This window comes from Mus pahari, chromosome X (assembly GCF_900095145.1).
Source record: "Mus pahari chromosome X, PAHARI_EIJ_v1.1, whole genome shotgun sequence".
In the NCBI taxonomy this organism is placed as follows: domain Eukaryota; kingdom Metazoa; phylum Chordata; class Mammalia; order Rodentia; family Muridae; genus Mus; species Mus pahari.
The window spans coordinates 113,167,437-113,179,936 of NC_034613.1; the positions used below are offsets into that span (position 1 = coordinate 113,167,437).

At 40.2% G+C, this 12,500-nt stretch overlaps 1 protein-coding gene across 2 annotated transcripts in view; it reads right to left on the minus strand.

Moving 5' to 3' along the window:
* Nox1 (NADPH oxidase 1) overlaps positions 1-12,500 on the minus strand; it is a 25,518-nt gene that overhangs the window by 3,899 nt on the left and 9,119 nt on the right. The window contains exons 3-12 of one of the 2 annotated variants that reach the window (XM_021187305.1): positions 9,358-9,468; positions 9,057-9,141; positions 8,583-8,734; positions 8,289-8,470; positions 8,071-8,200; positions 5,961-6,053; positions 4,484-4,719; positions 4,166-4,328; positions 2,451-2,597; positions 2,139-2,263 (exon numbers count right to left, since the gene is read on the minus strand). In XM_021187305.1, coding sequence (XP_021042964.1) covers positions 2,139-2,263; positions 2,451-2,597; positions 4,166-4,328; positions 4,484-4,719; positions 5,961-6,053; positions 8,071-8,200; positions 8,289-8,470; positions 8,583-8,734; positions 9,057-9,141; positions 9,358-9,468 — 1,424 coding nt within the window. The remainder of the gene's footprint in view (positions 1-2,138; positions 2,264-2,450; positions 2,598-4,165; positions 4,329-4,483; positions 4,720-5,960; positions 6,054-8,070; positions 8,201-8,288; positions 8,471-8,582; positions 8,735-9,056; positions 9,142-9,357; positions 9,469-12,500) is intronic. The other variant, XM_029534110.1, reaches the window with a different exon arrangement.

The following is a 12,500-nucleotide window of genomic DNA, read 5'->3' on the forward strand; positions in this document are numbered from 1 at the left end:
GAGAGAGAGAGAGAGAGAGAGAGAGAGAGAGAGAGAGAGAGAGAGAGAGAGAGAGAGATTGTCATTTCTCTTGGGTATATATCAAGGAGCTGGATTTTTGGACCATGTGTGTCTCTAACACTTTGAAGAACTGTTGAAATTTTTCTCCAGGAGTTGCATTCTTGCATCCCTATATAACCAATATAGTAAGAGTCTAAATTTTCCAATTCCTTGCCAACATTTGTTATTGTTAATTTTCTGCTGTAGCCACTTTACTCCTCTCTCTTCCATACTGGATATTGTCCTGTCTCTAAATTACACTGAGACCACCCTTACACTAAACAGTAAGCACTTCTTAAGCCTCTCATTCTAGCACCCGTGCCCATGATGCTGACATATTTTTTACTCTTGGCTTCTGGGACAGCACTTCTCTTGCTCCTTAGCGGTTATCGCGGTTTATCATTACTCCTCCCCGTGTTCTGTAGGCAGTCCTTTACAGTGTTCTTTCTCAGAGGGCAATGTGATGAGAAAGCAGAATGGGGAAATATCCCCCAGAAAGAAAGAGATCCAGCCAAGATGATTTGGTTTGGGGTCGGGGGTAGTTGAAGGGGACACATGAAAACGCAATACAGTGACACACCATATGTATGAAGATAGGATGATGCCCATGAATAAGCAAATAAATGAAATACCCCACTCCTCCTGTTCTCCCTCTTCCTTCCCTCTTCTCTGCACCTTCTCTTTCCTTCCTGTCCCCTCTACCCAATCCTCCTCACTCCCTCTCAACAGTTTCAACTGATCAACACAGACAATATAAAAATTGCATAATGCCTTTTGCTAACATTCTGCTTTGCAGTTTAATGAAACTTTAGTATATTGTCCCAGTCTTCACAACAACCATACAAATGAATAAGGCGTGCATCTACTGATGTCCCCATTTTGTGTATAAGAACTCCGAAGATCAGGGGGACTTTTAGTTCTACTTAACCATAACTGAAAAGTGTCAACACGAGAGAGTTGGGACCCAGGATCGCCAAACTTTATGTCACTACAGACTCTCACTACTGCCTTCATAAAGCCTTTACTGTTCACTTCCTGTGTCCCTCCTGTCCTTTGACCTTTGACACCTCTTCTCTGAGGTGTCCACAGACCTGTTTCCTGGAGTGCATTATTCTACCTTAAATTAATTTTCTGCATTTCTCCTTTGATTGTTTACCTTTAAAAAAAAAGAATTCTTATTCCCATTTTTTTTCCAAACTGTTCTGGAATAGTAATAGATGAATTTACAGAAACGAATGAGTAACACTTGTGGACATGGATTGTTCTTCTCCTGCCAGCTTGTTCAGGGGGATTACCAAAATCCTCCTCCTCTTCCCATTGGCAGTGCCGGCTTCCAAGCATCTGCCTTTCCTGTGTGCTCTGACATGTCTAAAAAGTCTCCAGAAAACTGGGTGTAGTGGCGGGCACCTGTAATCCCAGTACTCTGGACATGGAGGCTGGAGGATCTAGAAATCAAGATTATCATCCAGCTAAATATTGAGATTATGTGCAATTGTAGGGACCAGTCTGGGAGACGGGAACTGCTCGCTCCAAACACTGAGCTCTATTGGTCAATGAACTAGATAAAACACCCCAAATCGTATTACTCTATGTAGAAATCTCAACTTTATGTAGAGATCATTGATCACACCACCACCCCCAAAATGCATGCAAATTCTCCAGTTTTCTGTTTTGTTCATCACTATCTTTATGAACAAAGTCTCTTCGCCTTGCTCATTCGATAGAGACTTATGGGGACAATAAACAGCTGCTTATCAGTGACTTATTTTACTAAAAACCTGGATGAAATGTCCTCATTCTTAAAGTTTCCTGTTAGATTTTACTCATGTGTGTGCAAGGGTTTGTGTGTGGTTGTGTGCACACATGAGCACACGTGTGTGTAGAGCTGTCAGAGGTCAACAAGTGGACAGAGTGTCATATTTCATATGTGGAGGGCAGAGGACAATTTAAGGGAGTTTGTTCTCTCTTAACACATAGGTCTTAGTAGCAAGCCCCCTTCCCTGATAATCCATTTCACTGGCCCACTCTGCCCCAGATGTGCTCAGTAAGCTTAAATCCAAACTCTGCAGACTCAGTTAACCAGAGGAAGAGGTACTTACTTGGGGTGGGCAGTAGCTATTCTAGAAAATTCATTGTCCCACATTGGTCTCCCAAAGGAAGTTTTCTGCTTCAGACCTGTCAGGATGTCAGTGGCTTTGTCAAAGTTTAATGCTGCATGACCAGCCTGGAACCAGAGAAGTATAAAATTAGAAAACCCAAGGTTGACAGCTGCCTCTTCTGTAAGCTACTTTTAACTTTCAGTGTGAGGATGAGGCCAGGTAAGAAATGATAAGGGGTAATTATTTTGGTACACATGCACTATATTTTGTCTTAACATTTGCTATTGGAATCAGTGTTTTATTTGAACTCACAATGTTGCTATCCCAGCCAGTGAGGAAAAGACGGTAGTTTAGGAAATCCGTTTTGCCTAATTCCTCCATCTCTTGTTCCAGGGAATTCAATAAGTTGTTGAACCAGGCAAAGGCACCTGTCTCTCTACAGATCCAGTAGAAATATATCTAAAATGAGCAAAAGAATCCATACCCTTATTAAGAATCTTCATAATGTATGCTGTGATAACAGGGGTGTGTGTATGTGTGTAACATAAGTGCATATATAACATGTATATACATATACATATCTATATTTGTCAACCAAGTTTAAGGGCAATGGATCACATAGAGTGGAAGACTTTTATTTTGAATGTTCAGAGTTCTGACAAATTTCAATTACAGAAGGAACTTTCCAAGGTCATCTTTGTTACTGGGAGATCATCATGATAAGCAAAATAAGGGAGATACTGTCTAAGCTTTGTCTCATATGGAAAACATGGAATTAGAATGAGAGTATTTGGGAGAAGAGAAGAAGGCTCCTGGGACAGGGGCTGGAGATGGTGAAGAGGATGGGTGAATATATGGTCATAGTAAATGACTGTAATGGAAATGTCATTATGAGATATGATATGTACAATGTACATAAACTAAAAAAGAAAAGTTCAAAGCAAAAATTAAAAAAGTTTAAAAATAAAACTGCAAATTGAAAAGAATCTGATATTCAACTCATAGAAGCAGTTGCAAGGACGAAGATCACTCACTTTTTTTTTTCAGGAGGGGAGGGGGATTTGTTTTGATTTGTTGTTTTCTTTTCAGCATAAGATGTGAGTTCTTTTTGTTCTTTTTTTCTTTTTATCATGGGCCTTAAAAGGTTTTCTGTCCAGATTATTAAAGGCTACTTTTAAAATGATTTAATAAGAACAACCTTGGGCAACAAGCTAAATAGCTCTAGTTTGAAGAATTAGTGTCATGAGAATTTGGGTTTCTTTTAAAACCCAGTTATTTTATATGAGTATGGATTTTTTTGTTTGTTTTTTGAGTCCCAGGTGTGGGATAAGAGGCTGCTTCACAGCAGGTGACTATGATTTGCCTCATGCACTAGCAGAAGCGTGATCTTTGCTAGCTGCAGTTTAATTCTGGGGACTCTGGAGAGGGTATAAATGAGAACCTGAGAGGGCCTGAGACAGTGGCTGGTCCCCCTGCTGCTGTCCCAATTGCTGCTGGTGCAATTTGTCCATGAGCAAAGAGACTAGAAGAAGAAGTTGGAGATATCCTGGCGACAAAAGTAGGACTTGCCCCAAGGAACCAAATGCCCCTAATCAACAGGAAGTTTTCTAAAGAGGTCTCCATTCCTTTCTCCTCTAACTTAGTTTCTCTCCTATCTAGTGTTATGTGGTTGGAAGAGATTAGGGTGGAATAAGGGTTGGAAGGGTGGGAGATACAAGAGCCCAACAAAATAGCTAAAAAACAAATATACCAACAGGTTAGAGCACTACAGAGCTGAGAATTCACCAGATGGGTTTTTTCTTTTATAGCCTCTGAATTGACAAGATACAGATTGGTCTCCAGCAGCCTGGACTGTTTGCAGTAGTGCAGAGGCCAGCTGTGTAGCAACAAACTGGACGAACTGCTAGTACCCTCTGCCCTATGCCTCACTCCTATCTCCAGATAGGTTCTCCTGACTCACTTGTCAAGCGTAAGACCTCAGGCTATAATGGCTCAGGCCAGAGGAATAGTGAAATGTGGGGATGTACCTTTTGTGTTTTGAGCTTGTTGTCTGCATGCTGGAATTTGTACCAGATAGATTTCAAGATGGAAGCAAAGGGAGTGACCCCAATCCCTGCCCCAACCAGTACAGCCACTTCATACTGGAAAACATCCTCACTGACTGTGCCAAAGGGACCATCCACCTCAATCCTAGCAAATGAGAAAAGACAATGAATGCATAAAGACTCATCTCCATCCTTGAACTCAAACATCTCAGAAACTTTCCTAACACACTTGCACTTCAGAAGGGAGCTCTTTTCTCTTTTTGGTTACTCTACATCTTGTTTTGAGTCTCAAGGACCTACCTGGGCATTGGTGAGTGCTGTTGTTCAAATGTCCTTATGAGATTTCGTGTCCAGTCTCCTGCTGCTCGAATATGAATGGAGAAAAATTCTTCCTCTGGAGCAGAGGTCAGAGTGAAGGGATGCCACTCCAGGAAGGAAATGGAGGGGCAGTTTACAAATATATACTGTCCTACTTCCATGCTAAAGCCTCGCTTCCTCATCTGCAATTCCAAAACGTTAGATGGGTGCATGACAACCTGTGAATGAAACACATCGATCCTTAGAGGCAAACTCCAAACATGACATTTAAATAGATGAGGAAAGCCCAAGTGCTTAAGTCCTCTCTGGAAGGCACTCCCTAAGCTACTGCTTAGCTCCAGACAAGATTCTGTGTTGTCAGGGTTCCTGATACTTTAAGAGAAGCAAAACAAAAGTCTTTGATATTATTATATTCTAGTTGTCTTACAAAAGTGTGGATTCCATTGTGAAATATATATACATATCACTGTGATTTATATATATGTATTTATATATATATATATGTGTGTGTATTATATATGTATATAAGTATTATATGTATATATAAGTATATATATGTATATAAGTATTATATGTATATACATGTATATGTGTGTATATACATATACATATACATATGCATATATGTACCTCGCTCATGTTTGCTTCCGGCTTCCCCTCTCAGTGCACGTTCCCTTTTCCCTGTAGACAGCTTTCTCCTTTCCCCTCACAATCTCTTCATCTCACTCATAGTTCTCCTTTGTTTCCATACTCTATGTACATTTCTATTTCGTTCATATTTATCGCAAACATGAGAAAAATGCTTATTTTGCTTAAAAATGATAATCTCCAGTTCCTGTCTATTTTTCTGTAAATGACCTCATTCCATTCTTCTTTATGATTGAATCAAATCTTATTGTGTTTCTTAACAGTGGCTTTTCGTTCTGTGTGTGCTCTCTTGTCTGTGTATGCACCATGTGCACACAGTGCTAGAGAAGGGCGTCAGAGCCCCTGAAGCTGGAGTTAGGAGCAATGATGCACCTCCATGTGGGTGGGTGCCCTTATCCACTCCGCCATCTCCCCAGGCCCCAGGAAAACTGCCATCCACTTTGTTTAAACATTGGTAACCAGTTCTTTAGCTCACATGATCAGTCCCAGAGCCTTGAGCATAGTAGGAAAGCACTCTATCACTGAGTGGTACCCTCTGACTCAGTTCACCCTTTCAATAATCAGCATGTACACAAAGCAAAATACATTTGTGGGCGAGCTCTGGCTCCAGTCCGGTTTGTACCCTGCAACAAAGAGTTGTTCCAGCCAAAGCCCTATTTCCTACAGTCTTGTCCAGTACTGGAGACACAAAGCATGTTTCCACCTCCAAAATCTTTTGTAAGCCTTTAGGGTGAACATCATGACAATTTAGTTCTGCACTCAAGTAGAACACAACTTTTATCACTGCAATGGAAAGTGTTTATTTTGTTACCTTGGTAATCACGACCTTCTGCTGGGAGCGATAAAAGCGAAGGATCCTTTCAAAGATATAAAAAGCAATCGGTGCGAGGATCCACTTCCAAGACTACACAAAGACAGGGTGGAGAATGAAATTAACCTCCAATCTCTCATATAGGACTTAATTTGAGTAGCAGTTCATTTCTTCAGTTAGCGTGCATCTATCAAGCTCTCTATTGTGTATCACTATGAAGTCACTAATTTCAGCAAAGTTTAGAATGGAAATGAATACAAAGCAATAGTTTTGTTTGTCAATCTCATTGATGAAATTAATCAATCTCCGAAATGCACAGGTCATATCAGGAAGCAAATGGCAAAGATAAAGCATAATAGCACGTGTGTGTGTGTGTGTGTGTGTGTGTGTTTAAATTATGTTCAAATTTAAAATTTTGAAAATCTAAGAGAACTAGTCCATTCTTTAAAAAGCAAATGCACAATAGAAGCAAATGATTAAATGCTATACTAGCAAAAGGGTATATATGTGTATATATATGGATATGGATGACTAATACTACTGGTAGGAATACACAAAACTTGACTTCCACTCTAGCACCACAAAACACCAAAAGTAAACAAATTTTTAAAAACAACACAGTAACACTCTATTCTGTCAAGTTGGATGCTGAGGTTTACAGTTGTTCACAACAAATGTCCAGAATTAGCTGGGATTCAGAGCAGTCCACATGTTCATATATGTAGCGAAAGTGTGTTGACAGCACTTTCCTAGATGGCAACAGTTTGCCAGCACATCTCAACAGAGTCAAAAGCTTTCCCTCTCTTTTTAACCATGGAATTTCACTCCTAGAAAGTAGGGATTAAAAAATAATAAGTGTGTGCAGAAAGCCCACGACAACTGTATTGGTCAAAATATTGACTAAGAAAACTAAAATGCTACATTACAGATGTTTTAAAGGCAAATGTTTGAAAAGGAATATTTGACAATACAGGACAGACTCTATGACATAGAGGGATCACCTCAGGTTGTAGAACTATATGAATTCACTTCTAACAATTTTTATGTTTTTAAATGGTCTTTGATAAAAATGTACTATTTATCTAATTTTCCAATGGTAGATGTGTTAAAAGAGTATCTTTTTGTAAATGTTTGTGGGAAGAACAAAGCAATACATTTGAGTGGCAAAATTGGTATCCTCACCCTTAGGTATAGTATATGGCCAATCAAAGTACTTTTGAATATAAGTACACTTCAAAACAGGCAAATTTAGTGTGCCTCCAGCACTATATGGAGAAAATACACTGATAAGCAATAATCCTCACCTGGGTTCCGTAAAGACCACAACATCTAGCAGTATGACTTCAACTCAGTTAAGTCCCCACTGTTGATAGGATCCACTCTAATCCTAGACATCTGCCCCTCCACCCATCTATCTAGGCCTGACCCCGCACTTGATCTCCACTGCCTAGCTATTGCAAGTGGACTCAGCGCTCTGTGCAGTCATGACCCCACGGCTTTGCTCTCTCTTTAAGTGAGTGCTGAGGCGCCGATCCCTTGTTCTTATGCCTGTGTAACAAGCACGTTGCATGCCCTCATAAAAACGGAAACAATGATTATCAAGCACACTCTAACATTAAAGATAGCCTGCTTCAAGGATGAGGGGAGTTTTCTCCCTGAACATTTGACTGGGATTTCAAAGCTGAGCTTTGGAACAATACAGTGGTTAAAGGTTTCATCACTGAATTCATAAAAAAAAAACCCCAAAACACACAAACAAACAAAAAAACCTAGACCTGAATAAAAGCACCATTAATTACTGATTGTGACTTGACTTCATCTTACAAAATTCTAGTCCTTCTGTTCCAAAATGGATATGAAAGAATTACTTACCTTAGAAATCAAAAGTGGGGCATAGTAAATATTATTTCACCTCTATAGGGAGGTCCCACAACACATAGCCACCATTAATCCTATCTATTTTAAGCATCCCTGTAATTGCCTGTTACAGTTAAGTTTGGAAGATTGAGATAGCTTTCATATGGAGGAGCCAATGATAAGCTAATAATGACACTACCTAACAGGGGTAATGTTAAAAGAGACATTAGTCGTTCCCCCAGAGCATTCTTACCTCAGGGGGGTGCCCCACAAAATGAGGATGCCTGCAACTCTCATGCTTATCCCACTCGTGAAAAGAATGTGAGCAATTATGAGGATGACTTTCACTCATGCTCTCCTCTGTTTGACCCCGGACAATCCCACTGCAACATAGAAAGTAGGACAGCTGATGATAATGAATTATGCAATATCGGGGGCTGGGATACAAGAATGGGGATCAGAAAATCTTACCCCAGGCCATGGATCCCTAAGCAGATGATATAGATGATAAAAAGGTGATGTGTATACCAAAAGAGTTCAAAATAATTCCTGCGGATAAACTCCATAGCTGAAGTTACCATGAGAACCAAAGCTACAGTGGCAATCACTCCAGTAAGGCCAGCAATACTGGTAAATGCTGCATACATCACTGTCTGTGAAAGGAGAAAAAGTCAGCCTGCCCCCCACAAAAAAAAATCCACCAAGAATACCCTGATCTTCCTAGACATGACCACATACCCATTCTTTGTCATCAAATCACCTCACCATATTTGGAGACTGGATGGGATTTAGCCAAGAATCATCTTCTCTCTCAGGATGAGATAGGCTGGAGAGGACAGAAGCAAGAGAGCCATCCATGGCCTGTTGGCTTCTACTGTAGCGTTCAAAGTTAAATAGGTGTGCGATGATATGAATAGCTAAGAGGAAAGATGGGAAGTGTCAGGGACACTCTGGCAAACATAGCCCACTGAAATAAGAGACTCAATCTATAGTGGCTAGCAGGATGCTGACTCCATAGCGGGCCCAGCTACACAGAAAGACCCAAGACCTTTTTTTTTCTCCCACCCGTTCAGTTCCCAAAGGAACAGAATATATACTCCATGAATGTGGATCTAAAAAGGTGTCTCTTAAGTAGTTCCAGGTGATCATTAAAGATGTTTTAATGTTTCTATACACAAGCAAAAAACAGTACACCCTGAATCACCTACTGTCCATGGCTGCATACTCTGCCCAAGTTACCTGTGAATATGCAGATCATATACGCCACCAGCTTATGAAAGGTGAGGTTGTGATCCAATGGCTTTCTCAGTGTGCGGTTGCAAAACTACAAATGCAAAGTCATCCTGATCAGGTATCCCCAGCCGGTCTTATGAAATTCCCTCATTCACACCAACACATCTTAGCCACAGCACACCAATACCCCGCCATCCTCATCCACCCAAGGAGACCTCTGGCTTCCATTCCTAAGGAACTTGGTGTGGAAGCTTCAGGTACTCCTTCTTCCGGTGTGAAAGCTGAACTAAGAACAGCTGGAACTCACTGAGCAGGTGCCCCTCAGGAAGGAGAGCAGATTTCGACACACAGGAATCAGGATCATCATGCTGTTCAAATTCAAGCACAAAGCAGATGCTCTGGCCAAGGCCAAGGCAGTCTGGAACAGAGGAGATAAGAGAGACCACTGCTTTATCTCAGCATCTGGCAGGTGAGGATTGGTCCAGTGTACTTTTCTAAGATGAGCAAATGGATACTGGGACAGCTTCCTGCACCCCTCTGTCACTCTCTCTGGCATACCAGGCCAATGTCTCTGTTTCCCAACAGAGAAAAAAAAATGTGTTGAACTTACTTAATCGAATAGAGAAATCCCCATGAGAGTGGTTTGCAGTTGTTGGATGATCTATTGACTAATGTGAGCAAGAACAAGGTCCAGTAAAGACAGTCTATGGATGTAACATTTTGCAGTGGGTATTTTTTAGTTCATGAATTTAATTATGACTTTATTTTTGCCCTTTATAAAATAGCCTTGGAGATCATATATCCTTTTATATATTTTTAACTAAAGCTTATATTAAGGTACAATTATGCATGATGACTATTTTATTCTTTTCTATATTTTCTAATGTTGAAAATATAATAAAGTGATACTTGTATACAAATTAAAAAATTTAACCAGTTATGCAAAGCATAATTAAAATGGAACCCTTGGAGCAATATTCTTAAATATTGCTTGAGATAGAAGGGAGAGCTTTTCTCTGTTCTGTACTTGACATGGGACACAGGGCCCATTGCATGCTAGGTTCCCAAGAAGTGTAATTTCTACGTACAGAATTTTGGGATGATTTCCTTGAATGACCAGGGACCATAAAGCAAAAACAATAAAAGGTCTAGGCTCATGATCTGCTCAGTTCCCTGGCAGCTAAACCCAACCTTTCAACCGATATACCTGGTCTCCAAGTTGCTTTCTGTTTTCTGAATGCTAGCTATGAATTTTGACAATCTCATAGAAGTATTTCGGTGAGGGAACAGCCAGGCTATTTTTCCTTGCAATTCAGCTAATTGGTGAGTCTTATATGTGTACCTTTGTATGACTAACTAAAAAGACAATTATGGGTGAGAATTCATAATACCTTAGCCCTTTTAAATAATAATTAAGGCACATCTCTCATGCTCATAGATTAGGAAAATCAATATTGTTAAAATGGCTAAATTAATGAAAGTAGCATACAGATTCAATACAATTCCCCACAGGGTTCCAATGACATTCTTCACAGAATTAGAAAAGAACAATATAAAATTCATATGAAGTACAAAAGGACCCTGAATGGCCAAAGAAACCCTTAGTAGAAAGATTCATGCTACAGGTATCACAAAACCTGATCTCAAATTATACACAACAACATACACACACAACACAAAACACATATAAAGGGATGGGGAGATGGTACTGCAGAGAAGAACATGGTTGTGAAAGCGTGAGGACCTGGATTCAAACCCCTAGCACTGGTGAAGAAAGCCAGGCATGAGAGCCACACCTGTAACTACAATGCCTGGGCAATGTGGGTGGAGATAGGAGTGTCACTGGGGCTTGTTGGCCAGCTCCAGGTTCAGTGAGAGACCTTGTCACAAAGGAGTAATGTGGAGAGGGATAGAGCAGAAGATCTAACATCTCCTGACTTTTGCATAGAAGTACTTAAACATACACACACACACACACACACACACACACACACACACACACACACCACACAAACAAGAAGTAAATAATTTTAGAAAACGTAAATAGTCTGTAGGAATAGAAGACCCAGAAATAAACCCATATGCTTATCCCCACCTAAAATTTGATAGCAGTGTCAGAGATACACATTGAGAAAAATCCAGACTCTTCACCAAATGATGTAGGGGAAAAGCTGGATATACATCTGGTGAGGGATGAAGCTAAGTACATATTACTTTATTACAATAAAATCAATTCCAAACAGATTAGAGACCTGAATATAAGGCCTCAAACTCTGATTGTGCTAGAGAAAGACGTTGGGAAAACTACTTCAATATAGAAGCAAGTTTCTCTGCAAAAAATTAATAACACAGGCTATAACCCTAAGAACTGAAAAGTGAGATTACATGAAATTAAAGTTTCTCAGGGGCTAGTGAGATGGCTCACCTGGTAAAGGTGCTTGCTGCTAAGCCTGACAACCTGCGTTTGATCCTCAGGACACACGTGTAGAAAGAAAGAAAGGACCCTTGTAGAATCCATGGGTCAGTTTGTCTCTGTCTATGTCTGTGTGTATGCAGGCCATTAAAGTAGAAAAGGACCATGGGAGGAGAGGAAGAGATCTTAAGTAAGGTGGAGGTAGAACACTGTGAATAAAACGAGAAGACTAGATTGCATGTGACTTGAAAACAGAAGAGGAAACATTTCAAAAGAGATAGGAAACCAGCAGGGTGGGCATAGGGAAGACTGGGGAAAGGTATTGCAGAAGAAAGATGAATAAGAGCAAAGTCGAATCGACATATATGTATGAAAATATCATAATGGAAACCCGTTACTTTATATGGTAACTTGAAAAGGGGAAGTCAGGAAGAAATGTTGTCAACTATTACAAAAAAGGAAAATAAAGGAAAAGACCCATTTTTTCCATACACCCTAAGCCCGGGACAAGGTGACCTTGTAAAGCAAGTGAGATCGAGGTTGCTGTCATCCATAATGACTTTCAGCAGCAGGCAGTGCAGTGAACAAGAGCTTTCCCATTGCTTTCCACTTTGGAAGCTTCACATAACCCCTGCTTTCTCCTGCTGCTGAGTCACACTCTGGCTCGTTCTGGTAGAGTACAGCCTGTTCCACTGCAGAAGAAATCTTCTCTGCTCATCTCAAAGATCTCCCATTTCCACATTGTCTCCCACAGTGTACTGATTTGAGTCACAGAGGAGTCTGGAAGCTAAAATTGGCAAGTGAATTGAAAATACATGACTATAATTTCCTATCTACACATTCTGTGGCAGTTATCCATCCAGGATTAATTATTTTAGAAAAGAAAAAAAACCAACAACAAAAACCCTTTTCATCCTTCTGTGGCAGCATATGGAACTATCCAAATGTATATTCATCTCTCTATATCAACCAATATTATTGAAATCCTGCAGTCACTAGGGCCTTATTTACTATGAGTTTAAATCCCTTCCTCTGTT